Source organism: Rhincodon typus, chromosome 43, assembly GCF_021869965.1.
Source record: "Rhincodon typus isolate 14 chromosome 43, sRhiTyp1.1, whole genome shotgun sequence".
NCBI lineage: Eukaryota > Metazoa > Chordata > Chondrichthyes > Orectolobiformes > Rhincodontidae > Rhincodon > Rhincodon typus.
This window is the reverse complement of record NC_063374.1, coordinates 4,186,708-4,213,073: the sequence shown is the minus strand read 5'-3', so window position 1 is coordinate 4,213,073 and position 26,366 is coordinate 4,186,708. Positions and strand designations below refer to the sequence as shown.

Genomic DNA, 26,366 nt, shown 5'->3' with positions numbered 1-26,366 from the left:
GTCTCTGCCTTTTACAATCGACACTGAATGATCCTCGTGTAAAAAAAAAATTACCTTCTACCTTTTTTCCTTTTGATTTTCAGTTTATATTAGTTTTGTATAAATTAGGAATCAGTGGGAAAAAATGTTTACCCCAATTTATCATATCTATCCTCTTAGTGCTTCTCTGTATTCCCAACTACCCCTTTAAAAGAGGTTGTAGACATGCTCGTCGAGCAGGTGGGTTTGGTTGCAAACATTTTGTCATCCTGCTAGGTAGCATCGTCAGTGCGCCTCTGGCGAAGCACCAGTGTTCTATTCCACTTGTTATTTATATGCCTCAGTTTGCTGGGGTGGTTGGTATTACTTCCAGTTTTGTTTCTCAGTGGTTTGCCCACAGGGTCTAATTCAGTGTGTATGTTGATGGAGTTCCGGTTTGAATATCAGGACTCCAGGAATTCCCTGGCATGTCTCTGTTTGGCTTGTGCCAAAGCCAAACAGTCAAACAGAGATATGCCAGGGAATTCCTGGAGGCCTGGTATTCCAATTGGAACTCCATCAACAAACACATTGAATTAGACCATGTGTATAAACCACCGAGAAACAGAGCCGGAAGTTAGTACCAAACGCCCCAGCAAACTGAGGCATATAAATAACAAGTGGGACAGAACACCGACGCTTCACTGGAGGCGCACTCATGATGTTACCCAGCAGGGTGATGAAACATTTGCATCCAAACCCACCGGCTCGGCGAGCATGTCTACAACTTCATCCACAACCTGAGCTACAAATCTTCATAAAAACTTTATGCCCCTTTAAATACCTATTGCTTTCTGCACTGTTTATTCCATTCCTGTTTTTTCTATACTCTGTGACTCTTTTGTTGCCTCTTGTTGCTTTCCTACACCCTTTGGGTGTCTTTCCTCAACTAACTACTGTCAGTTATCTACCATTTGTATCTGTGCTGCCTGGGGTCTTCAATGTGTACATATCATCTGCCATGTTTACATTAGTACATTAGTAACTGGTCTTCAGAAGTGACTCATTGGTTTTGAAGCACTTTGGAATGCCCTGAGGTTGTAAAAGGTCTTATATAAATGCAAATCCTTTCTTTCGTAAATGTATGCTGTATAATATCTGTAGTTTGCTGGAGTATCTTTTATTTATTTTCAGTATAACTGGTGTGAGAGGGACTGCTTGCAACAGATTCTTCTTTATGGCTTTACCTTTAACAGTGTACAAGATAAAAATGAATGGGAAAGATTATCGGAACTGCAATTTAAACAAGGTGACAAAGTCCTCATCTCTTACCCGTATGTCTGTACCTTGTATATTGAATTAAGATCAGATCAACAGCACTCAGCAGGTAAATGCATTTCTTTCAAATAAATATTTGGTGGTGTATGATTACAGGATTAAACAATACTGATAATGTTCTTTTTTTTTAGCCTTCAACACATCCTATTTAATTTTTATGTTCCTCTCCCTCAGTTACTCGCCAAGAATCATGCTCTATCCAAGAGGTTATTTGGCAGATCAAAGCCAAGCCTCATTACTTCCTGTCGCAGCTCATTCCATACACGCACCACCTTCTGCGTGAAAAAGTTACCCCTTACATCCCTTTTAAAGCTGCTCATAGGGGAAGCAAGGAGGCATGTTGAGTTCATAGAGTCATAGAGATATACAGCATGGAAACAGACCCTTTGGTCCAACTTGTTCATGCCGATCAGATATTCTAAATTAATCCAGCACCATTTGCCAGCATTTGGCCCAGATCCCTCTAAACCCTTCCTATTCATATACCCACCCAGATGCCTTTTAAATATTGTAATTGTACCAGCCTCCATCACCTCCTGTCGCAGCTCATTCCATACGCACACCACCCTCTGCGTGAAATGTTGCCCCTTAGGACCCTTTTATATCTTTACCTTCTCACCTTAAACATATGCCCTCTAGTTTTGTACTCCCCTACCCTGGAAAAGACCTTGGCTGTTCACCCAATCCACACCCCTTCGTAATTTTATAAACCTTTATAAGGTCACCCCTCAGCCTCCGACGCTCCAGGGGAAATAGCCCAAGCCTATTGTTGATCGAACCGAACCCATTACATCTTTACCTTCACTCACCTGCTTCTGATCAGGTGGATCAGGATTTTGTTGTAGAAGGAACTGTATGATTGCTTGGATAACATTTGATTTAAAACATCTTGTGCCTTATGCATTTTCTCTAACCTCCCAAGCCCTCCACTCCTGATTATTCTGCCTTTAGCCCCCTTGGTCAATTGGTCTGGAATTCTCTCCATAAATCCCTCTGCCTCTCTACCTGTTCATTTAAGATCTCGCTCTTTTGAACCAAGCCATTCATCAGTCCAACTAATTTTTCTCTTTTGGTTTTTACCAGTTGTTTTTATCCATCCTTACCCAAGGGATTAAGACATGTGTGTCAACTCAGCATAGACTGGAAATTGAAACTGGGACCTTCTGATTCCTGTAGTAATTTAACCGTCAATAATTGAGAGAGTTGCTGCTAATTCTATTTTTGTAATTTTTGGGAGCATGATAGTTGTCAGTTAATACATTACGAAACAATGGTTACAGCGTGTTAAACTGAATATGCTGCAATTGTTGAAATCTTACTTTATTGGAATTAAGTCAGATTGTACTTTTTTTTACGTTTCAATTTGCAAGATGCAAGTTGTTATGCCCAGATGATGGTAGTATTGGATGAGTCAGGTTCAATGGTGAAAGCTGATTTGATAGACCGTAAGTTTTACTTCTGCGATTTGGTCACTGAACATATTCAAGTGACAAATTCAGAAACGTCCCCACATTTCTGTCCTAAAAGATTTTAAAACTGCATCTCTTAGCTCTGGATTCACCTACTCCAGTAACATTCTTTCCACATCCACCATGTCAAGAGTGTTTGGGATTTGATAAACTACAATCAAATCACCCTGTGCTTTTCTAAACTTGGGTGAAACTGTGTCCAGCTTATCCAACTTTGCCTCATAAACCAATGTGTTCAATCCAGGTATCAATCTGGTAAACCTCCTCTGAACCTTATCCAACACATTTACGTCCTTCCTTAAATAAGGAGACCAAAATTGTACATAGTATTCAAGATGTGTTTTGACTAGTGCCCTATAACCTGAAGCATAATATCCTTACATTTATGTTCAAATTGGTATTGTAATAAAGAATAGCATTCCAGTAATCACTTGATGTACCTGCATCCTATTCTTTTGTGACTCATGCATTATTCCACCTAGATCTTTCTACAGCTTGGAATTCTGAAGTTGTTCACCATTTAAAAAGTACTCTGCATTTTCTTTCCTGCCAAAGTGAAAACCATCACATTTTGCCACATTATACGCCATCTGCCAGAATTTTGCTCATTGACTTAACCTATTTATGTCAGTCACAACCTTTATTAAGTTATCTTTGCAACATGAACACAAGTCCCTGCTGTTCTGTCATTGTTACTCATTTGATATCTTGGAACTCTCAACCTGACTCCCTATCTACTTGCACCATGAGGACTGCAGAGGTTTAAGAAGGAGACTTAGACCACTTCCTCAAGCCACCTAGGATTGGGCAGTAAATGCCGCCTCACCAATGATCCCCAATGCCGACTACAATTTTTTTTAAAGCTCTAAGGATGTGCTTAAATCTTTAAAGTTTTGAGGATGGATGGAGTGCATGTGTTTTTGATGAATAATAGTGAACACACTTAAGAACTACTCCGTTGGCTGCAAAACTCTTCAGGGTGTTCTGATGATGTGAAATGCGTTATATAAATGCAAGTCGTTTTTTACTCTGATTGCTTCAGCAGCTTTCTTGAAAGTGCTGTCTAGAAGCCAGAACTGGTGACTGTTGAAATAATAAAACTGAGTGAAAGATGTTGACAGAAAAGTGTGACTGGAAATCAGGCTATGGACAGAAGGACTATACCTTCATAACAGGTTTTTTAATAATATGCGATGATAGTGATCATTGTGAATAGGAATGGTGCTGCAGTCTATTTAATGTCATGCAATCAGTTTCATGGTTCACTTGTACAACTCCTGCCCAATTTTGATTCCATTTATGTGTTTTTCAAACATTTCACAAGCTCAACTTTTCAAGTCTTAAAGTACAAGTTGAAAGCCATTTATCTCCTTGACTTTGAACAGGGATGAGTGACTTATTGACTGATTTGTGTTTTCTTTGTTTCAGCTGCAGGTGAATGCCCTTTCATTGACTGTGTAAGTCATTGTAATTTTGCAGTGTGATCCTTGATATTCAGTGACAAGAGCTAAGTGCAGAAGTCACACTATTCCAAATAGTACTTTGTGGTGTGAAGGCTTTGGAACTGCTCCTGTATGAAAGGGCTATAAAAATACAAGGGTTAATGGGAGAAAAGGCATTTTCCATAGTTTGCACATTCCTTTCAGAAGGAAGAAGTATAGAAAATAGGAGTTGCAAGAAGCCATTCACTCCTTTGATCTGCTCCATAATTCAATAAGATAATGGCTGGTCTTCTACCTCCAGTCTACCTACTCGCACTATCTCCATATCCTTCATTTCCTATGTAACTAAAGATCTATTGATCTTGGTCTTGAATGTACTTAATGACCGAGCACCACAGGTCTCTGGTGTAGAGAGTTCCAGAGATTAACAACCTCTCTCACCACAGGCCAAAATGGCTGGCCCCTTAGTCCATGGTAGTCTTAGTCCCTTAGACCATGTCCCAGATTTACAAGCCCAGGGACACATTTTCTCAGTATCTAAACTGTCCCATGATTTGATCAGTTTATCTCTATTCTTCTAGTCTCCTCTATGGAATTACTGCCTGGTCTACTCAATCTATCCTCAGTTCATCCTCTTGGGGCAATCTCTTCATTTCAGGGAATCAGTCAAATTAACTTTGAAAAAACTTCCTCTCAGCCAAGTAGGTCCTTCCTTAGTTAAAGATACCAAAACTGCATACATTAGTCCATGTGGCCTTACCAATATCTTGTATAATTGTTGCAAGACTGTTTTTATACTTCAATCATTTGTAACTCAAGCTAACACAGTGCTCCTCTTCGTAATTTATTGTTGTATCTGTGATTCACATACAAAGACGCCCGCGTCCTTCTGTGCAGGAACTTCTCTCCATTCAAAACAATTCTACCTTTTTTTCTACCCATGTAGAAAATTTCATACTTCTTCATATTTTATTTCATCTGTTATGCTCTTTCCCACCTTTTCCAACTTAGTATTATCAGCAAACTTGTAAAATGTTCCCCTCCTCATGTCATTGAACATAAAGTTTATTATAAATAGCTCAGGCCCAAATGCTGATCCTTGCAGCACTCTGCCAGCTGTAGCCAACCAACCCTGCTTTCTGTTTCTGCCTGTTAACTAGTTCTCAATTCATGTAAATAAATTGTCCGCAGTCCCGGAGTCGTGTTTTTCTGCAAAATCTCTTGTTTAGTACCTTCTCAAATTTTTAAAAAAAATCTAGACCCCCTACGTGCTCTGCTCATCCCCATATGAGAATTGGTTGAAGACTCTGGATCTGCACTCAATGGAGTTTAGAAGGATGAGGGCAGAATCTCACTACAGAATACTGAGAGACCTAGACAGAGTGGACGTGGAAAAGATGTTTCCACTAGTAGGAGAGACTAGGACCCGAGGGCACAGCCTTAGGGCGAAGAGACGACCCTTTGGAACTGAGATGAGGAGGAATTTCTTCAGCCAGAGGGTCACAAGTCTGTGGAACTTATTGCTGCAAAAGCCTATGGAGGCCAAGTCATTGAGTATATTTAAGATAGATAGGTTCATGATTAGGAAGGGGATCAAGGTTTAAGGAGAAAAAGCAGGGGTTGAAAACTATCAGCTATGATCGAATGGCCTAATTCTGCTCCTGTATCTTATGGTGTTATGGTCTTATCCATCCTACTAGCTACATCCTCAAAAAAAACTTTGATAGATTTGCATACACATCTTCCCTTTGATAAATCTGTGTTGACTCTAATAGTATTATGATTTTTATTTGTACTGGTTTCTTTAAGTTCCCCATTCTTGCTAGACCCTTGGTTTACATTAATTCACCAGTCTCTGTGTTTCATAGCTACTTTACTCTTAATTTTCTGTTTTTCCTTTGTAAAGTTCTTGGTCCCCTTTGCTGAATTGTAAAATCCAGTAGGTTTTCAGCCTTACTAATCTTTCTGGTAGTCTTACTAATCTTTATAGTCCAGCAGGTTTATTTAAAAACATTTTAAGGCTCTTTCTTGGATTTAACATTATCGTTAGTCCTCCTGATGTCCACACTTAGAACATAGAACATAGAACTGTACAGCACCGTACAGGCCCTTCGGGCCATGATGTTGTGCCGAACTTTTACCCTAAACCTAAGGTCCATCTAACCTCCACCCCTACCTTATACTATCATCCATATGCCTATCTAATAGCCGCTTAAATGCCCCTAATGAAGCCGACTCCACTACCCTCTCCAGCAATGCATTCTATGCCCTACCATTCTCTGAGGAAAGAACTTACCTCTGACGTCTCCCCTGTATCTATCTCCACTCACTTTAAAACTATGCCCCCTCGTAATAGCTACCTCCACCCTAGGAAAAAGTCTCTGGCTAACCACTCTATCTATACCTCTGATCATTTTGTACACTTCTATCAAGTCACCTGTCATCCTTCATCGTTCTAAAGAGAAAAGCCCTAGCTTTCTCAACCTTTCCTCATAAGACCTTCTCTCTATTCCAGGCAACATCCTGGTAAATCTCCTCTGCACCTTTTCCATCGCTTCCACATCTTTCCTGTAATGAGGCGACCAGAACTGGACACAATGGTCCAGATGTGGCCAAACCAGGGTTTTGTATAGCTGGAGCATAACTTCACAGCTCTTGAACTCAATCCCTCTATTAATGAAAGCTGACACACCATACGCCTTCTTAACAACTCTATCCACCTGGGTGGCAGCTTTCAGGGAACAGTGGACATGAACCCCGAGATCCCTCTGCTTATCCACACTGCCAAGAATCTTTCCGTTAACCCTGTATTCTGCTTTCAAATTTGTCCTTCCAAATTGAATCACCTCACACTTTTCAGGGTTAAACTCCATCTGCCACTTCTCAGCCCAGCTCTGCATCCTATCAATGTCCCTTTGTAACCTAGAACAGCCCTCCGCACTATCCACAACTCGACTCACCTTTGTATTGTCCGCGAAATTACTAATCCACCCTTCCACTCTTACATCTAAATCATTTAGAAAAATCACAAATAGCAGAGGACCCAGAACAGATCCTTGTGGTACACCACTCTTAACTGAGCACCATGTTGAATATTTTCCGTCCACTACCACTCTTTGTCTTCTAAGGGTCAGCCAATTCTGAATCCAATCTGCCACATTTCCCCCGATCCCATGCCTCCTTACCTTCTGCATGAGCCTACCGTAGGAAACCTTATCAAACGCCTTTCTTAAATCCATGTATACCGCATCCACTGCTCTACCTTCATCCACGTGTTTGGTCACCTCTTCAAAGAATTCAGTAAGGTTTGTGAGGCATGATCTACCCTTCACAAATCCATGCTAACTATCACGAATCAAACTGTGCCTATCCAAGTGATCATAAATCCTATCTCTCAGAGCCCTTTCCAATAATTTGCCCACCACTGAAGTAATTTCCGGGGTTATCCCTATTCCCTTTTTTGAACAAGGGAATGATGTATGCCACTCTTGGAACATTTTTTCTGAGGTTTTTTTGTGGCTGAAAGGAAAGCATATTTGTTGCAAATTATGAGTGAATTCCTTAAATATTAATCATTGCTTATCTAATTGCATGTATGTGAATATGGTTTTCTAATCTACCTTAGTTAACTCAATCTCAAACCTATTAGATGGCATTGTGTAAATTTAAGACTCTAGCTTACCTAAGTCACTTTTGAACTGAATGTAACTGCTATCATATTTTGTCACTAATGGAGGTCAACTCTATTAACTCTTTAGCACTGAACTATGCTATTTACAAAATAGTCTGCTCCCTACTTGGTTCCCCAACTGACCTAACTAAAAAACCTATCTTGTTTCCTCATGTTGCTCTTCTGGTCTTTTTGTTAAATACCCTGTAGATTACCAATCCTCCTGCCACTGGAAAGGTTTGTCCTTATTTATCGTATCAAAGTTCTTTATACTTTTTGCCATCAATATCATGGCTCCCATTATGTATCCCTGCTCTCAGAAGAGGCTCCCCAGGTTCTTCAGTCTCTCCATGTAATTGAACTCCCCGCTTCCTCATCACATCCAGTAAATCTCTTTTATACCCACTCCAAGGCCTTGTCATCTTTCATAAGGTGTGGTGTCCAGAATTTATTTTGCCCCATTGTTTTTCTTCTCTCTGCTTCTTTTAATAAAGCCAATGTTCTCACATTTTTTTTAAACAGCCTTCTGAATATATTTTTCCACCTTCATTTGTATATGAACAACTTTGTTCCTCCAACACCTTGGAAATTCCATCATTAAGTTAATCTTGCTTCTTCGTGCTCTTCCTATTGAAATGTATCACCTCACACACTCCTGTTCATTAAATTTCATCTGCTATTTGTCTGCTTACTTTATGGTTTGGTCATGTATTTGTAAACTAATCACATCGAATGCTCTCTTTGCTTACTAAATTTCCAAGTTTCACCTCATCTGCAAACTTCAAAACTATGCCTTGTATTCTCAAGCCCAGGCCACTCAAGTGATGTTAAAATGTGGAGTGGTCCTAGTGCCAACAGTATGGAACATTGCTGCATACTTTCTGAAAAAATCAGCTGCTCACCATTGTTTTCTGTCCTGTTTACAAGTTTGTATCCATGGAAATGCCCTGGGCTTTAGTTTTAATAATGAGTCTATTATCGTACCTGTTATTAGTGTTCTACAACACGACTATTCTGCTGCTTGTGCCTGAGCTGGGACTTTCAAAGGACCATTCAATTAGTTCCACATCATAATGTCAGAAATCACACAACACCAGGTTATAGTCCAAAAGGTTTAAGAGAAAACACAGGCTTTTGGAGCCTCTCTCCTTCTTCAGCTGTTAGTGAGAGAGGTAGTATCAGACACAGAATTTATAAGTAAAAGATCAAAGGGTCACACCACTGATCAGGATGTATTAAACAAACCTGAAATGCTGTTAAATTTTTAATCAGTTGGAAGGTTTTAATTGATTAATATTTACATGTAAGTCCCTGAATTCCTCTTAGGTCACTGTCCTGAGAGAACTAAAGGTTTTATTAGTGTAAAGAAGAGGTGACATTTTAGGTCAGACAATGCATGTTAGATGTCAGGCCTTTTTTAGAGTCTGTTTGTGTTTTGGTTTGGAGTCAGATTGGTTTTGCCTCTAAAGTAGGAATTTATAAATTTATCTATAAATTGTGTGCTTTTTGAACAGAATAGAATGTATCTGCAAAAACAAATTCACCCCATAGATTAACATATGTGTGTGCGTGTTTGTGTGTGTGAGAGGGGGGAGAGAGAGTGTGTGCGCGTGTGTGTGTGTGCATGTGCGTGTTGGAGGGTGACTCGGCCAATGGTGTCTATCTCATACACTGCAGGCAAGGATGCTCCAAGGCATGGTATATTGGCGAAACCATGCAGATGCTACGACAATGGATGAATGGACACTGCAACAATCGCCGGACAGGGATGTTCCCTCTCAGTCGGGGAACAGTTCAGTGGTCAAGGATATTCGGCCTTGGATCTTTGGGTAAAAGTCCTCCAAGGCAGACTTCGGGATACACAACAATGCAGAGTTGCTAAGCAGAGGCTCATAGCTAAGTTCAGACCCCATAAGACGATCTTGGGTTCATGTCGCACTACAGGTGACCCCACTCTCTCTCTCCCTCACACACGCACACACTGTCTCTCTCCATCATACACACACACACTCTCTCTCTCCCTCACACACACACACACACACACTCTCTCCCACACATGCACACACTCTCTCTCTGTCACCCCCACACACACACACACACACGCAAACACTCCCTCTCTCTCCCTTACACACATGCACAGTCTCTCTTTCCCCAACACCCCACACACGTACATTCACTCATTCACTCTCTCTCTCCCACACACACACAGACACAGGCATGCGTGCACGCGCACACACACTCATGTAAATCTATAGGGTGAATTTGTATTTTCAGATACGTTCTATTTTGTTCAAAAAGCATACAATTTATAGATAGGCAGTAAATGTGGTGTTTTATAAATTCCTACTTTAGAGGCAAAACCAGTCTAACTCCAAACCAAAAAGCAAACAGCTTCTAAACAAGGCCTCACACCTAACATGCATTGTTTGACCTAAAATGTCACTCTTCTTTACACTGGTAAAACCTTTAGTTCTCTCAGGACAGTGACTTAAAAGGAATTTGGGGATTTATATATACATAATAATCAATTAAAACCTTCTAACTGATCAAATATTTAACAGCGTCTCAGGTTTGTTTAATGCATCCTGATCAGTGATCCTTTGATCTTTTACTTATCAGTTCTGTGTCTGATACTACCTCTCTCACTAACAGCTGTGATTTCTGACCTTGTCCACCCCGGTCCAACCGGCACCTCCACATCATGGCCACATCATCATGACTCACTTCCTAATAGAATTATCATCTGCTTTTTGACTCCAATGTCAATTACATTAATTCCCAACTTCTGCTTGCCAATGCTCCTACCAGTGCAAACAGCTCCGTATTTACTAATTGCTTCATTGTTTTGAACATCACTATCTTTTTTTTAATCTTCCTGTTCAAGGACAGCAATGCCAACTTCTCCAAATTTTACTCGGTAGATGTATAGAGGATGTTCCCAGCAAAACAACAACTAGGGCCTGTAAATATAATCACTAATAAACACACTGGGGAACTCAGGAGAAACCTCTTTACACAGAGATTGTGGAGCTCACTGCCATGAAGAGTGGCAGAAGAAAATAGTGTAATTGCGTTCAAAGGGTATCTAGACAAACACATGCAGGAGAAAGGTATAGAAGGATATGTTATCAGGTGAGATGAAGGGGGTTTGGAGAAGGCTAATGTGGAGCATGAAAACAGCAACTTGTATTGACTTTCTCCATTACTTCATCAAAAAAGTCGATCAACTTAGCCAAAATGATAAATGCAGACTTTCATTATTTGCCCATCCTTTTACCAATTTACGTTTGTGTTCTCTGTACTGGAGCCCCTCTGAATCGTAAATACTATGAGAGTGATTTTTCTTCTAAGTGTAGGGGATCATTTGTCAGGTAATGACTAACACGTTATCCCCACTGCCGAGATAACTCGCTGGACTCCCCCACCAATCAGCTCATTTAGAACTGACAGCAGAGCAGAGACGAGTATCTCACCCTAACACAGATAGGGGTTGGTAGAAGCTTACACCTGGGGGATTCATCAGAAAGAACGTAGCTCTTTTGTTTTCGCTTCTGAGGGGTTGAGGGTTGCAGGCTGGGGGGGAGGGGTGTTGCAGAAAGGTTGGAAGCAAGATCAGGCAGGTGCACCTTTCTGAAGCCATCTCCTTACTCATCACCCATGCCTCAATTGCCCCCATATTAGAGTAATTGGAAGCCCTCATGCCCATCCCACTCCACAGTTGATACCATGTCTCCTCAGCAAGAAAACTAGCCACCTCACTCCCTGCTGGGGAGGCATGTGAGGAGGGAGGTGGTGAGTTGAGGCCCTTACCTGGTTGCTATTTAACCACTTAAGGGCTTTAATGGCTGGTGGTTTGAGAAAGTCCCCAGTGGACCTTCTCACCTAGCACTTAATTGATGAGGTGGTGAATTTTTCCCCAAGGTCAACTTGTTCTGTTATTTCAAAACTGAAAGAACTATAGATGCTGTAAATCAGAAACAAAAACAGAAATTACTGGAAAAGCTGCTGCCAGACCTGCTGAGCTTTTCCAGCAATTTCTGTTTTCGTCCCAGTATTTTCCCTTCTCACCACTTCCAGGGAGCGAAAATCACAGCATTGGACCTAGCAATGCAATCCAATATTATATCAATGCTTTCCCTATAGCTAGAGGGCAGACACCCTTGACTTTATGACTATTTATCACCTTTGACTTTAATTAATGAATAACTATTACTTCTGGCCCCTTTTCTAGCCCATGGACATCCCAAATATATGAGACTGCCCTATCCACAACAAAAGATAAAGTGATATAATTTATTCTTTATTTAATATTAATTTCTTTGGAAACTTATCTGAGAAGATATGCAGGAATCTTGATAGTGACAATTACATTAAGATACCTCAAAGCCACTGAAGTCTAATGAACTCTTTAGGTTGAGACTGAACTGAAGCTAAGTAGTGTGTATCATCTAAATATTTAAATTGAAAAGTCATTAAAAGTGGTTAAAACATTATCCCTCATGCAAAGCACACAAAGTAGCCTTTTAACCTGGAGATTGATTGCAGGCTTTTGAAAATTACCGTCTCAAATGCCAGATAACATAACAATAAAATCATTGTAATAACTACTTAAATGTCGAGAGTAGATTGAAGACAGTGCATTGAAACATAAATTACTAAATATTCACATCATAGAAATGGAACCTTGGTGTTTATTTTTAGAATAGAGATTCTGTATGACTCCAATTGTAATTTTTGCCATTGTAGTTGTTGAAGAGTGGATAGTGGTACGGAGCTGATATGTTAAGAACCCTCTTGCTGTGCTATAATTTCAATGATTCTACAATTTAAAATAACTGTATGCGAATGGTGTCCTGAGCAGTAAACTTTAATTCCTGCAATTGTATAACAGCACATTTCTGGCTGTTGAATAAATTTCTGTATTTCGAAGAAATCCTGTGCACTGTTTATGCAAATTGAAGTGCACGGTAAATTCATGAATTAAAACTTTACTTTTAATTTGAAGCATCTTTTGGAAAAGCTGACTGAAAAGACGGCAGCACTCCCAGTAACAAAGGAAGCCAATGAGCAGAAACCAGAGAAACTACCTTTGCAGCTGAACAGAAAAAGGTCAGTAGTATAGGAGTTATAGCACAGAAATAAGACATTCAATGCATTGCGCCAGTGATGGTGCTAATACTTCAACTGGCTCTAGACCCCATTACAGCATTCAGTCCAAACATGATAAAGAGCTGTATTCAAGAGGTGAGCTGAGAGTAACTGCCTTTGCCAACAACACAGTGTTTGACAGTGGCACCAAGGAGCTTAAGCAAACTAGAAGTCAGTAGGAATGGGAAACCTTTCTAGAGGTTGGAGTCATAGCCAGCACAAAGAAACATGGTCGTTGGAGACCAATCGTTGCCATCCAAGCACATCACTGCCGATATTCCACATCATAATGTCCCTAGGCCCAACCATCTACAGCTGATTCACCAATGACCTTCACTCCTTCCCTCCCTCCTTGAGCTCTAATCTGTGGTGACTGTCCCAAGTCTATGTTTACTGTCACTGTGAACTCCACTCTGGGGTTACCGTCACAATGAACTCCACACTGGTGTTACCGTCACAGTGAACTCTACTCTGGGGTTACTGTTGCCATGAACTGTAGTCTCCGTTTACTGTCATCGTGAATTCTAGTCTATGTTTACTGTCACTGTGAACTCTAATCTGGGTTACTGTCACTGCGAACCCTGGTCTATGTTTACTGTCACTGTGAACGCTAATCTGGGTTACTGTCACTGTGAACTCTAACCTGTGTTACTGTCACTGTGAACCCTAGTCTATGTTTACTGTCACTGTGAACTTTAATCTGGGGTGACTGTCAGTGTGAATCTAACCTATGTTACTGTCACTGTGAACTCTAATCTCGGTTACTGTCACTGTGAACTGTAATCTGGGGTGACTGTCACCGTGAACTCTAGTCTGGGGTTACTGTCAGTGTGAACTCCATTCTGGGGTTACTGTCACCATTATCTCTAGTCAGTGGTTACTGTCTGTTCAAATCTTTGTCACAAACCTTAATGGTGTATTGTCTTATTTTACAGTTCACTGCTTTTATTGCGGTCTTGCTGGTTTCTTACTGTGTTTTACTGTTGTCACAAACCTTCAGTTAATCATATATTTACTGTGAATTATGCAGAATTTTTTAAAAAGACTTTGGATTTGGTGAGACTAATAAAAAACCAATTTACTTTAAAGGAGTGAAAATGCTTTGATGAAAATCATCAATAAAGAAAACATGGTTGACTCTGGGACAATGAGTGAAAAAAAAAGGAAGGTAAGTCTGTTAAAGAGCCAATCTATCTGTGGTTTATGCATCACCACTTTATAAGGTCTATATCCCAAATTTTCAGTATAGTGAGTAACAAAATCTTCTCAAAATCAGCTAAAAATGTAATATTCCTGAACCTTTAGTATTTGCATCTTGTTCAGCTGGCCTGACCAACTTGAAAATGATATTTCATTTTATTCAGTGCTGTTTTGAAAATATTTTAAATTTATGGCAACTAGGATTTATCCCCTTCTCAATGACAATGTAACTGTGCACAATTCAATTTAACATTAGAACTATATGGTTATGTTTAATTAATTTGTACTGGTTTTGATTACTTATCATATATTCAGTGTATGCATTGTGTATCATATTAGCAAAAAAAAGGCAAAGTACTATGATGCTGGAAATTTGAAATATAAACAGGAAATTCTGAAGAAACTAATTTAACAGCTCCTCACTTAGAATCTATCCCTTTTGTTCTTCCATTCCCTACTTTTGTATTTGTCTAAGATGCGTCACAGCCCGGTTCTGATGATAATTTATCAACCTCTTTTTTCAGATTTTCAGTGTCTGCAGTCTTTTTACAGCAATGCTTGACATGTCCAAATGAAACTTAATCATGAATGACTAAACCATGCATTGGATGCTCATATGTTTATAACTCTCTTGAGATCTCTCTTGGGGGAACAACAATGGCTAGGATTCTGCAGGCAGTCAGCTAAAGTATTGGGGACTTGGGAGAGTTGGTGTTCCGGATGTAATAGGAAACAAAGAAATGTTCAGCGATATCCCTGCCAAAGATTGACAGCTCATGAGCACACAGAGAGAGGAGTAAATTGCTTTCGTGCAGTGCCTGTCTTGTTGCTGTCACTTTACTGAATGTGGAATGGAATCAGTGTTGTCTCCACCCTATTACAGAGCAGCAGAAGTTCCAAGAAGTTATCCAATCCTGGAAAGATGCTGAGATTTTTAGAGCTAATAAGGAAGAACAGCTTATAAGAAGTGTAAGGCTAAGTCATGCTTGAAGGCTAAAGAAGAAAGAGGACAGAATGGTCTGTTTCTGTGCTGTACAACTCTATGACTCTGACAGGGTGAGTTTGAGTTTTAGAGACAACAAGGTGCAGGGCTAGATGAACACAGCAGGCCAAGCAGCATCATAGGAGCAGAAAGGCTGACGTTTTGGGCCTAGACCCTTCATCAGAAAACAGGGAGGTGAAGGGGGTTCTGAAATAAATAGGGAGAGAGTGGGAGGCGGATAGAAGATGGATAGAGGAGAGGATAGGTGGAGAGGAAACAAACAGGTCGAAGAGGCGGGGATGGAGCCAGTAAAGGTGAGTGTAGGTGGGGAGTTAGGGAGGGGATAGGTCAGTCCAGGGAGGACGGACAGGTCAAGGGGGCGGGATGAGGTTAGTCGGTAGGAGATGGGGATGCGGCTTGAGGTGGGAGGAGGGGATAGGTGGGAGGAAGAGCAGGTTAGGGAGGCGGGGACGAGCTGGACTGGTTTTGGGATGCACACCCCGTCCATGCAATAAGAACCAAAAAAGAATCCCCCTCGTCCTCACGTACCACCCCACCAACCTCCGGATCCAATGCATCATCCTCCGACACTTCCGCCACCTGCAATCCGACCCCACCACCAAAGACATCTTTCCCTCCCCACCCTTATCTGCTTTCCAGAGGGACCACTCTCTCCGTGACTCCCTTGTCCGCTCCACACTCCCCTCCAGCCCCACCACACCCGGCACTTTTCCCTGCAACTACAGGAAGTGCTACACCTGCCCCCATACCTCCTCCCTCACCCCCATCCCAGGCCCCAAGAAGACTTTCCACATCAAGCAGATGTTCACCTGCACATCTGCCAATGTGGTATACTGCATCCGCTGTACCCGGTGTGGCTTCCTCTACATCGGGGAAACCAAGCGGAAGCTCGGGGACCGCTTTGCAGAACACCTATGCTCGGTTCACAATAAACAACTGCACCTCCCAGTCGCGAACCATTTCAACTTTCCCTCCCATTCCTCAGACGACATGTCCATTCTGGGCCTCCTGCAGTGCCACAACGATGCCACCCGAAGGTTGCAGCAACAGCAACTCATATTCCGCTTGGGAACCCTGCAGCCCAATGGTATCAATGTGGATTTCACAAGCTTCAAAATCTCCCCTCCCCCTACCGCATTCCAAAACCAGTCCAGCTCGTCCCCGCCTCCCTAACCTGCTCTTCCTCCCACCTATCCCCTCCTCCCACCTCAAGCCGCATCCCCATCTCCTACCGACTAACCTCATCCCGCCCCCTTGACCTGTCCGTCCTCCCTGGACTGACCTATCCCCTCCCTAACTCCCCACCTACACTCACCTTTACTGGCTCCATCCCCGCCTCTTCGACCTGTTTGTTTCCTCTTCACCTATCCTCTCCTCTATCCATCTTCTATCCGCCTCCCACTCTCTCCCTATTTATTTCAGAACCCCCTTCACCTCCCTGTTTTCTGATGAAGGGTCTCGGCCCGAAACGTCAGCCTTTCTGCTCCTATGATGCTGCTTGGCCTGCTGCGTTCATCCAGCCCTGCACCTTGTTGTCTCGGATTCTCCAGCATCTGCAGTTCCGACTATCTCTGAGTTTAAGTTTTGTTGAGTCTGTGGGCAGACTTGGTAAAAGAGGTGATGAAAAGGGAGAATAGTGGAGTGAGTTAGGCCACCTTGTCAATTATGTTCTGGGCATGAAGTCCATTGGGGATTTTCTTGAACTGTCACCAATTAAGGCCCTTAAGTCGTCGAATAAGACCACTTAAAGTCATCAATTTTCCACCTCCCTGATTTCCTGCTTTCCTGGTAGGTGAGAAAGGCAACTGGCTTCCAGATTAAGGAACTAGGTTTCCCTGTTGCCAGGTAAGGTGGTCTAAAGGTTTCCTCCTCATAAATCTTTTGGTAATTTTTTTTAAGTTCTGTCCAATCTTCTGACCTGCCCCCTATCTTTGCACAATTATATGTCTTTGCTTTAATATTATCTTTGACTTTTTCAGTTAACCATGGATGGCAGATTCATCCCTTCGCATTTTTCTAACTTGTTGGAATGTATCTCTTCTGGGAAATCCCCTTAAATGTTTTTGCCATTGCAACGCTATTGATTTATATCCCTTAACATGCATTTGGAATCCCATGAACAACAATCACAGTATCCTCATCAGTGCCCTTGAGAAGATGGTGGTGAGCTGTCTTCTTTAATTGCTGCAGTCCACTTGCTGTAGATTGACCCACAATGTCATTAGGGAGGGAATTAGGAAATACAGGGAGGAACTATTATCAAAAAACTCAACTGAATTAACACAAAAGCTGCCTTTATCAAATTCATGTTGGTTTTCTTTATTAATCCATGTTTGTTTGAGTAATTTAGTTTTGTCCCGACTTATTGTTCCAAAAAGCTCTTCTACCAAGGTTAATCTGACTGACTTGTGGTGGCTGGGCTTATTCTTACATCCCTGTTTGAACAAGGATGTAACCCTCACGGCTGTCTAGTCCCCTGGCATAACCCGGTATCAGAGGAGGATCAGAAGATTATGGCCAGAGTCTCTGCAATTTCATTTATGTCACTCATCTGTTCCTGGTGCCCTATCAACATTAAGTACAGCCAGCCTACCTAATATCTACTCTTTATTCATTTCTCGTCTATCTGATGTCTCAAACACCACTTCTTTCACAATAAGATACCAAGAACTGTAGATGTTGGAGTCAGAGTCAACACAGCGCGGAGCTGGATGAACACAGCAGTCAGGCAGCATAAGAGGAATAGGAAAGTCAATGTTTCAGGTAGGGATCCTTCTTCAGAAATGGAGAGAGGGAAAGGAGCTCAGAAATAAATAGAGAGAGGAGGAGTGGGTCTGGAGAAGATAGGTGGAATGAAATGTCTACCTTCCCCAGCCCCACCCATCCTCCCCCTTGCCTCCTTGACCTGACACAACTTGTTCATCTTCTTTCCCACCTATCCGCCCCACCTTTTCCACTGACCAATCCCCACCACCCCACACCTGCATCCACCTATCACCATCCCAGCTACCTTCTCCCAGCCCCACCCCTCCTCCCTCTATTTATTTCCCAGCTCCCTTCCCCCTCCCCAGTTCTGAAGAAGGGTCCCGACCCGAAACGTCGACTTTCCTACTCCTCTGATGCTTCCTGGCCTGCTGTGTTCCTCCACTTCTTGGGCAGCATCTTCTTCCTTAAGACAGATGCAAAGTATTAATTTAGTATCTCAACCAATACTCCTAATGGGTAAGTTTCTTTTTTGGTCCCTAATTGAATTCACTTATCCTTTTAACTATATAAATGCCTACAGTGCTCTTACATTGTCATTTATAGTAGCTACTGGTATCTTCTCAGACCCTGTCTTTGCTTCTCTTTCCCTGTGATGCTTCTATACACAACCTAGTTCTGAATTGTATGATCCACCTGACGTCCATCACATGCAAACTTTTTCCATTTCATCTTACTCTTTATCCCTTTTGAAATCCAGGGACTCTGGATTTCTTTACCAACCAGGGAAAGGTTGAGGCAGCGTTCCTAAACTGTGCCCCAACATTTCCTGTTTAAAGGCAGCTTAATGTTCTGTTACAGTTTTTCTGACAAATTCTTTGATTCCAATTTACCAAGGTCAGATCACCCTCTTAAAGGTGCCTCCTAAATGTTCCTGGGTGAGTTGGGGAGGAGGAAGGGTCATAGCCCAGATGTTGGGAGCGGGGAAAGCCACAAATTGGAAGTCGAAAGTGGGGAGAGGGCACAGCTTGGAGGTGCAGGAAGAGGAAAGATTACAAATCGGGAGTGAGGGAGACCACAGCACAGAGGGGACTAGCCACAACTCAGGGGTAAGGGAATAATTGAGCCTGCTACTTGGAGTTTAAGGAGTAGGGAAACACCACAACTGCGAAGCTGGGGAAGGGGGAAAGGCCATAACTCAGAGGTTGGGGAGGGGGAAAGGCCACAACTCTGAGATCCTGGAGAGAGAGAGGCTGCAACACAGAGGGCACTAATGGTGTTTCAGAGGCTGGGGCATGAAGAAGGCCGCATCGGGTATTGGAAGTTAGTAGACAACAAAACCCAGAGGTTGGGAAGCACCAGAAGCCGCAACATGGAGGACATGAAGGGGAGAGGCCCACTACCAAGTCAGATAGTGGGAAGGCGTCAATCAGGTCTGCAAGAAGCATGTTAAAATGAATCTCAATTCTCAACAAGAGAATAGCCTAAACAAAAACAGAAGTTTCTGGAAAAGCTCAGCAGGTCTGGCAGCATCTGTGAAGAAAAAATCAGAGTTAACGTTTTGGATCCGGTGACCCTTCCTCAGAACTGATGGTATCTGGGAAAATGTAGGTTCATATGCAGAAAATAGGGAGGGGGATGGAGTAGGGAGCGAACGATAGGATAGAGCCCGAAGAGAGAGAAGAGTAATTGGATAGACAAAGGAGTTGATAACAATCTGGCTAGGAGGGTGAATAGTTGTTAATGATAACTGTTAGTGACTAACAATAGATGGTGTGTAATGGCAGGCTATGTTAATACAAGGCCTGGTGTGTGGAGTAGGAGACCAGGACATGGGAGAGTTTAGGCCCTAAAATGATTGAACTCTTCGAGCTGTATCCCATCATTTACTCCCTACCCCATTCCCCTCCCTATTTTCTGTATATAAACTGACATTTTCCCAGCTACCATCAGTTCTGAGGAATGGTCACCGGACCCGAAACGTTAACTCGGATTTTTTCTTCACAGATGCTGCCAGACCTGCTGAGCATTTCCAGCAACTTCTGTTTTTGTTCCCGATTTACAGCATCTGCAGTTCTTTCGGTTTTCATCAAGAGAATAGGCCTCATTAACTTACACTATTAAAGCAAAACATAAAGAGGGTAACTTTAAGTAAGGATTTACTGTAATTAAATTATAATCCCTCAATGGTTCTTGCACTCCTCTGTAATTTCCTTGTGAATTTGTTTCTCTATATAACTTTTCTGCTGGTTTTTGGGCTATCATGTGCCCAGCCGTGAAATACCTCTTTTGTTTCTTAGCTGCAACCAAATCAATTCTGTCCTTGATGCCATGAGAACCATAGAACCAGAGAACCCCTACAGTGTGGAAACAGGCCCTTTGGCCCAACAATTCCATACTGATACTCAGAGCATCCCACCCAGACACATCCCGCATAACCCACCTAATCTACACATCCCTGATCACTACAGGCAATTTAGCACGGCCAATCCACCTAACCTGCACATCTTTGGACTGTGGGAGGAAACTGGAGGAAACCCATGCAGACACGTAGGACACCCTCTTTCTGGAATTCCCTCCCTAATGGCATTGTGTGTCAATCTACAGCAAGTGGACTGCAGCAGTTAAAGAAGGCAGCTCACCATCATCTTCTCAAGGGCATCTAGGGATGGGCAGTGAATGCTGGCCAGCCAGCAATGCCCATGCCCCACGAGTGAATAAACATTCTCCAGCACTGTCATATTCTCTTCAATCAATACTGCTACACCTTTTTTCCTTCTTCCTTCTCCTTCCAGAACACCTTTTATCCAGGAATATGTAGTATCCAGAATGTGTGGTATCCAGTCCTACTCTTCAAAAGTCGAATCTCCATATTGTCACAATATCATATTTCCACATGGCTATTTGTGCCTACCTTATTTACAACACTTCACTCATTTACCTAGTTGCACAATAACCCTAAGTTTGACATTATTGCATTCACTTCTAAATTGAACTTACCCACTCCCTTGCTATTTCCTACTGTAAAGCTAATCCTTACTAATTCTCCGCACACTTCGGTTTTCCTGTCTAATATTACCTCCTGGCTCTCACAACCTGCCTTACTAGTTCGGACCCTCTCTGATAGTGCTAGCAAACCACTCCATAAGAATGTTTGTACCAGTTCTGTTCAAATGCAACCTGTCTGGTCTGTACAAATCCCATCTTGCTCAGAACTGGTCCCTGTGTCCTAGGAAACTGAATCCTTTCCTCCTACATCATCTCTCCAGGCATGCATTCATCTGCTGTATTCCTCTGATGTCTAACTTCACTTGTGCGTAGTACTGGGGGTAACCAGAGATTATGACCTTTCGAGGCCCTGATTCCTGGCCTCTTTCCTAGCTCCCTAAAACCTGCCTGTGGGATCTCATCCCTCTTTCCACCAATGTTGTCAACACCAATATGGATCACGATTTCTGCCAGCTCATCCTCCCCTTAATCCTAAATGAGTGAACTTGTGTAGATGGTCACTGGTAACAATGGGTGTGAAGGTTGGGTTTCTGCCCTGAGAGCCGGTGATCTGTTGCTCCAGAAAAATATCAGGGGCAACAGTGTAGAGAAGTGACAAGAGCGCAGATAAGCTGAGTGGTTGAATCAAGTTATAGAAGCGAATCAAAGGATAGCACTGGTAGTGCTAGTGGGGCAGGGGAAGCAGATTTAGTAGGATCTGCTGTCTCAACTCATGTTGGATACTGGTCCCTCAGTCTCTTAGGAAGATGTTGCCTTGATCCAGTTTGGAAATAATCTTCTGGAGACCCGGCACGTGTTTATTACACCATTTTCCAGCAATCAACCAAACTTGGTGTGATATCAGTAATGTCTTGCTGCACATATTAATGCAGCTGGGCACTCTAGTTCCCCAGAACTCTGTAACTGTGCATTGACTCAAAAATATTTTATTTTTTTAATCTAGAAAAGAGCAAAGACATCTACCCAAGCAAAAGGTCAACTCATCAAACAGCCTAGCTCATGCAGATCAGGTTGGTACACCCTCCTTAGACCAGGAAGATTACTTGATGTTCATAGCACACAATGAATAATTTAGTTCCATAATTTAGGGGCACCAAAAGCAACAACATTTCCCAAATCCATTGAGGTAACCCTTCCACTAAAATAGCAGGTAAAGTAAACGTTGCAGATGTGAAAAACGTTACAGCATTGCAACCATTAAATCTCATCTAGCAGGTCTCACCTATAAACAAGACATTTTCATTTTACTTCCAATGGCTATCTTAACAAAAAAGGGCACACTGATCTGATCTTGGATTTGGCGTGATGGCTGTTCACACCGGCAGCCATACCCCAGGATCTGACTTGGTAATCATGCAAAACTAATCGAGGGGTCATCAGCTTCAGCTCACGCAATACAAAGAACAAAGAATAAAGAAAATTACAGCACAGGAACAGGCCCTTCGACCCTCCAAGCCTGCGCCAATCCAGATCCTCTATCTAAACCTGTCGCCTATTTTCCAAGGATCTGTATCCCTCTACTCCCTGCCCATTCATGTATCTGTCTAGATACATCTTAAATGATGCTATCGTGCCCGCCTCTACCACCTCCGCTGGCAACGCATTCCAGGCACCCACCACCCTCTGCGTAAAGAACTTCCCACGCATATCTCCCTTAAACTTTTCTCCTCTCACCTTGAAATCGTGACCCCTAGTAATTGAGTCCCCCACTCTGGGAAAAAGCTTCTTGCTCTCCACCCTGTCTATACCTGTCATGATTTTGTAGACCTCAATCAGGTCCCCCCTCAACCTCCGTCTTTCTAACGTAAATAATCCTAATCTACTCAACCTCTCTTCATAGCTAGCGCCCTCCATACCAGGCAACATCCTGGTGCACCCTCTCCAAAGCATCCACATCCTTTTGGTCATGTGGCGACCAGAACTGTACGTAGTATTCCAAATGTGGTTGAATCAAAGTCCTATACAACTGTAACATGACCTGCCAACTCTTGTACTCAATACCCCGTCCGATGAATGAAAGCATGCCGTATGCCTTCTTGACCACTCTATCCACCTGCGTTGCCACCTTCAATGGACCCAAACACCCAGATCTCTCTGTGCATCAATTTTCCCCAGGGTTTTTCCATTTACAGTATAGTTTGCTCTTGAATTGGATCTTCCAAAATACATCACCTCGCATTTGCCTGGATTGAACTCCATCTGCCATTTCTCCGCCCAACTCTCCAATCTATCTATATTCTGCTGCATTCTCCGACAGTCCCCTTCACTATCTGCTACTCCCCCAATCTTAGTGTCATCTGCTAACTTGCTAATCAGACCATCTATACCTTCCTCCAGATCATTTATGTATATCACAAACAACAGTGGTCTCAACACGGATCCCTGTGGAACACCACTGGTCACAGTTCTCCATTTTGAGAAACTCCCTTCCACTACAACTCTCTGTCTCCTGTTGCCCAGCCAGTTCTCTATCCATCTAGCTAGTACACCCTGGACCCCATGCGACTTCACTTTCTTCATCAGCCTACCATGGGGAACCTTATCAAACGCCTTACTGAAGTCCATGTATATGACATCTACAGCCCTTCCCTCATCTATCAACTTTGTCAATGTGGGAATGTCGTCCCTTCTAACCCACAAGAGGATTGCAAATAGTGGAAGACACAGAAGGATCCTAAGAAATTTGTAGGACAATTTGCTGAGATGTTAAAGACCAGCAAGATGTGTGTGATACACCCAAGAGCATAGCCATATGCGTAAGAAGGCACATGGAGAGTCTCGGCTGTGAAGAGGTTTCCTACAGAGAATAAGGCCCATAGTTAGCCATTCAAGGTCATGGCAGCAGATCTCCTGGCTGGAGTGACTACAAAGAGGACTGGAGGGGGAGTTGAATTAAATTTACGCTGCCTGCCAACCAGTTATTCTAGGACTGTTTCTCACTCTCATCAGGTAAGCCTGAAATGGCAGCACACAGCAGGAATGACGATGGCGTGATGGAACAAACCATCTCAGCTCAGAAACTGGGATGTGACACACCACAGGCAGCAGCAGGAGGAATGATCCGCTTTTTATTCAGGTGATCAATTTAGATTTCTGCGAGTGAACTGTTTGTAACGCTATCTCAAATCCAGCAACCTTGGGACCAGGGCTGTGCCAAAATGTGTTAATTCAAAATTGAACACCTTAGTACAATGAATAGAGAACGTAGGAAAACAAACTGAGAGGATCGCAAATTTAGCACTTTAGGTTAATGACCTTGTCACTGTTGATAATAATTCATATCTCGCACAATGATTTTAATAACTGTTTTGTGCTAGCCCCACTTCCATACATCAGCAAAACCTGCTCAAAATGAGAAAAGATTGATTTTAAAAAAGGCTAGTGTTAATGTTTCGAGTCCAATTACCCTTCTTCTGAACCCCTCAGTGGCCTCGAAATGCTAATTCTGTTTCTCTCACCACCAATGCTGCCAGACCTGCTGAGTTTCTCCAGCAATTTCTGTTTTTGTTTCCAATTTCCAGCTCTGCAGTTCTTTGTTTTATAAAAAACAACTAGTTTTTTGGACGTTAGTTTTTGAGTATCCAGATTTACTGCCCTTTCCCTCAATCATTTAAGGAAGCATTTTTACTATTTATGTGAGAGCCCTGGGCTGAGTGAACTGGTGTGCATGTTATCTCTCCTGGGTTTAATGGGAAGAATTTCTGTTTGCACTGTCTCTCACTGTGCCGTTTCCTGTAACAACTTATACCAAGTCCAGTCCAGGACCACTCAATATAAAATGCTCATTTTCTAATCTTTCCAGGCCGTTGTCCCTCCCCATGTCTGAGTAATCTTCTACAGGTTTACAGCCCTAACAATAATGCAGTCCTCCAACTCTGACATTGCAGTTAATATAAACTTAGTTCGAGCTTAGTATTTCTTTGAATGTAGTGTTGTGAGTTATAGTCAAAGAGTCATACAGCATTGAAACAGACCCTTTGGTCCAACCAGTCTACACTGACCATATTTCCAAACTAAACTAGACCCACCATATCCCTCCAAACCTTTCCTATTCATGAATTTATCCAAATGCCTTTTAAACATTGTAGCTGTGCCTGCATCTACCACAGCCTCTGGCAGTTCATTCCACACACGAACCACTCTCTGTGTAAAAATGTTGCCCCTCATGTCCTTTCTAAATTTTTCTCCTCTCATCTTAAAAATATGCGCCCTAGTTTTGAACTCCCCACCCTCGAGAAAAGACCCTTGTTATTCACCTTATCTACACCCCACATGATTTTATATTCTTCGATAAGGATACCCCTCAACCTCCCATGCTCCAGTGAAAAAAGTCCCAGACTTTCCAGTCTATTTTTATGTCTCAAACCCTCCATTCCTGACAACATACTGGTAAATCTTTTCTGAACCCACCCTAGTTTAATAATATCCTTCCCAATGTTTGCAATGAAGAAGTAGTCTAGATTGCGAGAATCTAAATGTTTTTATATTTCATTTCCAGTTTCATGGGTTGGCAGCTATCATGCAAACTGGTTCCCATTCCCACTCCTCCTGGTTTCATATCCCCTGGCAGACCTCCCTCCCCATTCACACTCCTCCTGATGTCCTGTCACCCTCACAGAGACCCCTCCCCATTGCCTCTCCTGGTTTCATATACACCATGAGAGACCCCTCCCCATTCCCACTGCTCCTGGTGTCCTGTCGCCCTCAGAGAGACCCCTCCCCATTCACACTCCTCCTGGGCACCTGGTCCCCTCACAGAGGACCCTCCCCATTCCTGTTGTCCTGTTTCACCCTGCCTCCCCACTCCAGTGAGATCCCTCCCCACTCACACTCCTCCTGGAGTCCTGTTCTCCTCACAGAGACCCCTCGCCATTCCCACTCCAGGTTTCCCTTCCTATTCCCACTCCTCCTGCTGTCCTGTCCACCTCAGAGACCCCTCCCCATTCCCACTCGCCTGGTGTCTTGTCTCCTTCACAGAGGGACCCCTCCCCATTCACACACCTCCTGGTGTCCTGTCCCCTCAGAGAGATCCCTCCCCATTCACACTCTTCCTGGTGTCATGTCCCTCTCAGAGAGACCACTCCCCATTAATGCTCCTTCTGGTCTCAAGTTGTTCTCTGAGACCCTCCATTAACACTCCTTCAGAAATGCTGTCCCCCTCAGAGAGACACCTTCCACTGCCCAGTCCTCCCAGTGTGCTGTTGGCCTTAGAGAGACCCTCTGTATTCGTGCCCCACCAGTTGTCTGGCATCAGAAAGCAGTCGCCATTTAACATTCCTCCCTGTGCCTTCTCCACTGAGACAGCACTCTCTCAAACCAACACAAGCCACTATCAAATACACCACTACCCCTCTCTGACTCACCGCATGCTCCATCACTCACCACATGCTCCATCCCTCACCGCATGCTCCATCTCTCACCACGTG

The 26,366-nt window shown here is 42.8% G+C and overlaps 1 protein-coding gene across 1 annotated transcript in view; it reads left to right on the top strand.

The window, feature by feature from the left end:
• LOC109914811 (membrane-anchored junction protein) overlaps positions 1–26,366 on the top strand; it is a 53,573-nt gene that overhangs the window by 24,926 nt on the left and 2,281 nt on the right. The window contains exons 5-10 of the mRNA XM_048619761.1: positions 1,223–1,345; positions 4,194–4,222; positions 12,883–12,986; positions 14,115–14,193; positions 21,884–21,950; positions 23,890–24,016. Coding sequence (XP_048475718.1) covers positions 1,223–1,345; positions 4,194–4,222; positions 12,883–12,986; positions 14,115–14,193; positions 21,884–21,950; positions 23,890–24,016 — 529 coding nt within the window. The remainder of the gene's footprint in view (positions 1–1,222; positions 1,346–4,193; positions 4,223–12,882; positions 12,987–14,114; positions 14,194–21,883; positions 21,951–23,889; positions 24,017–26,366) is intronic.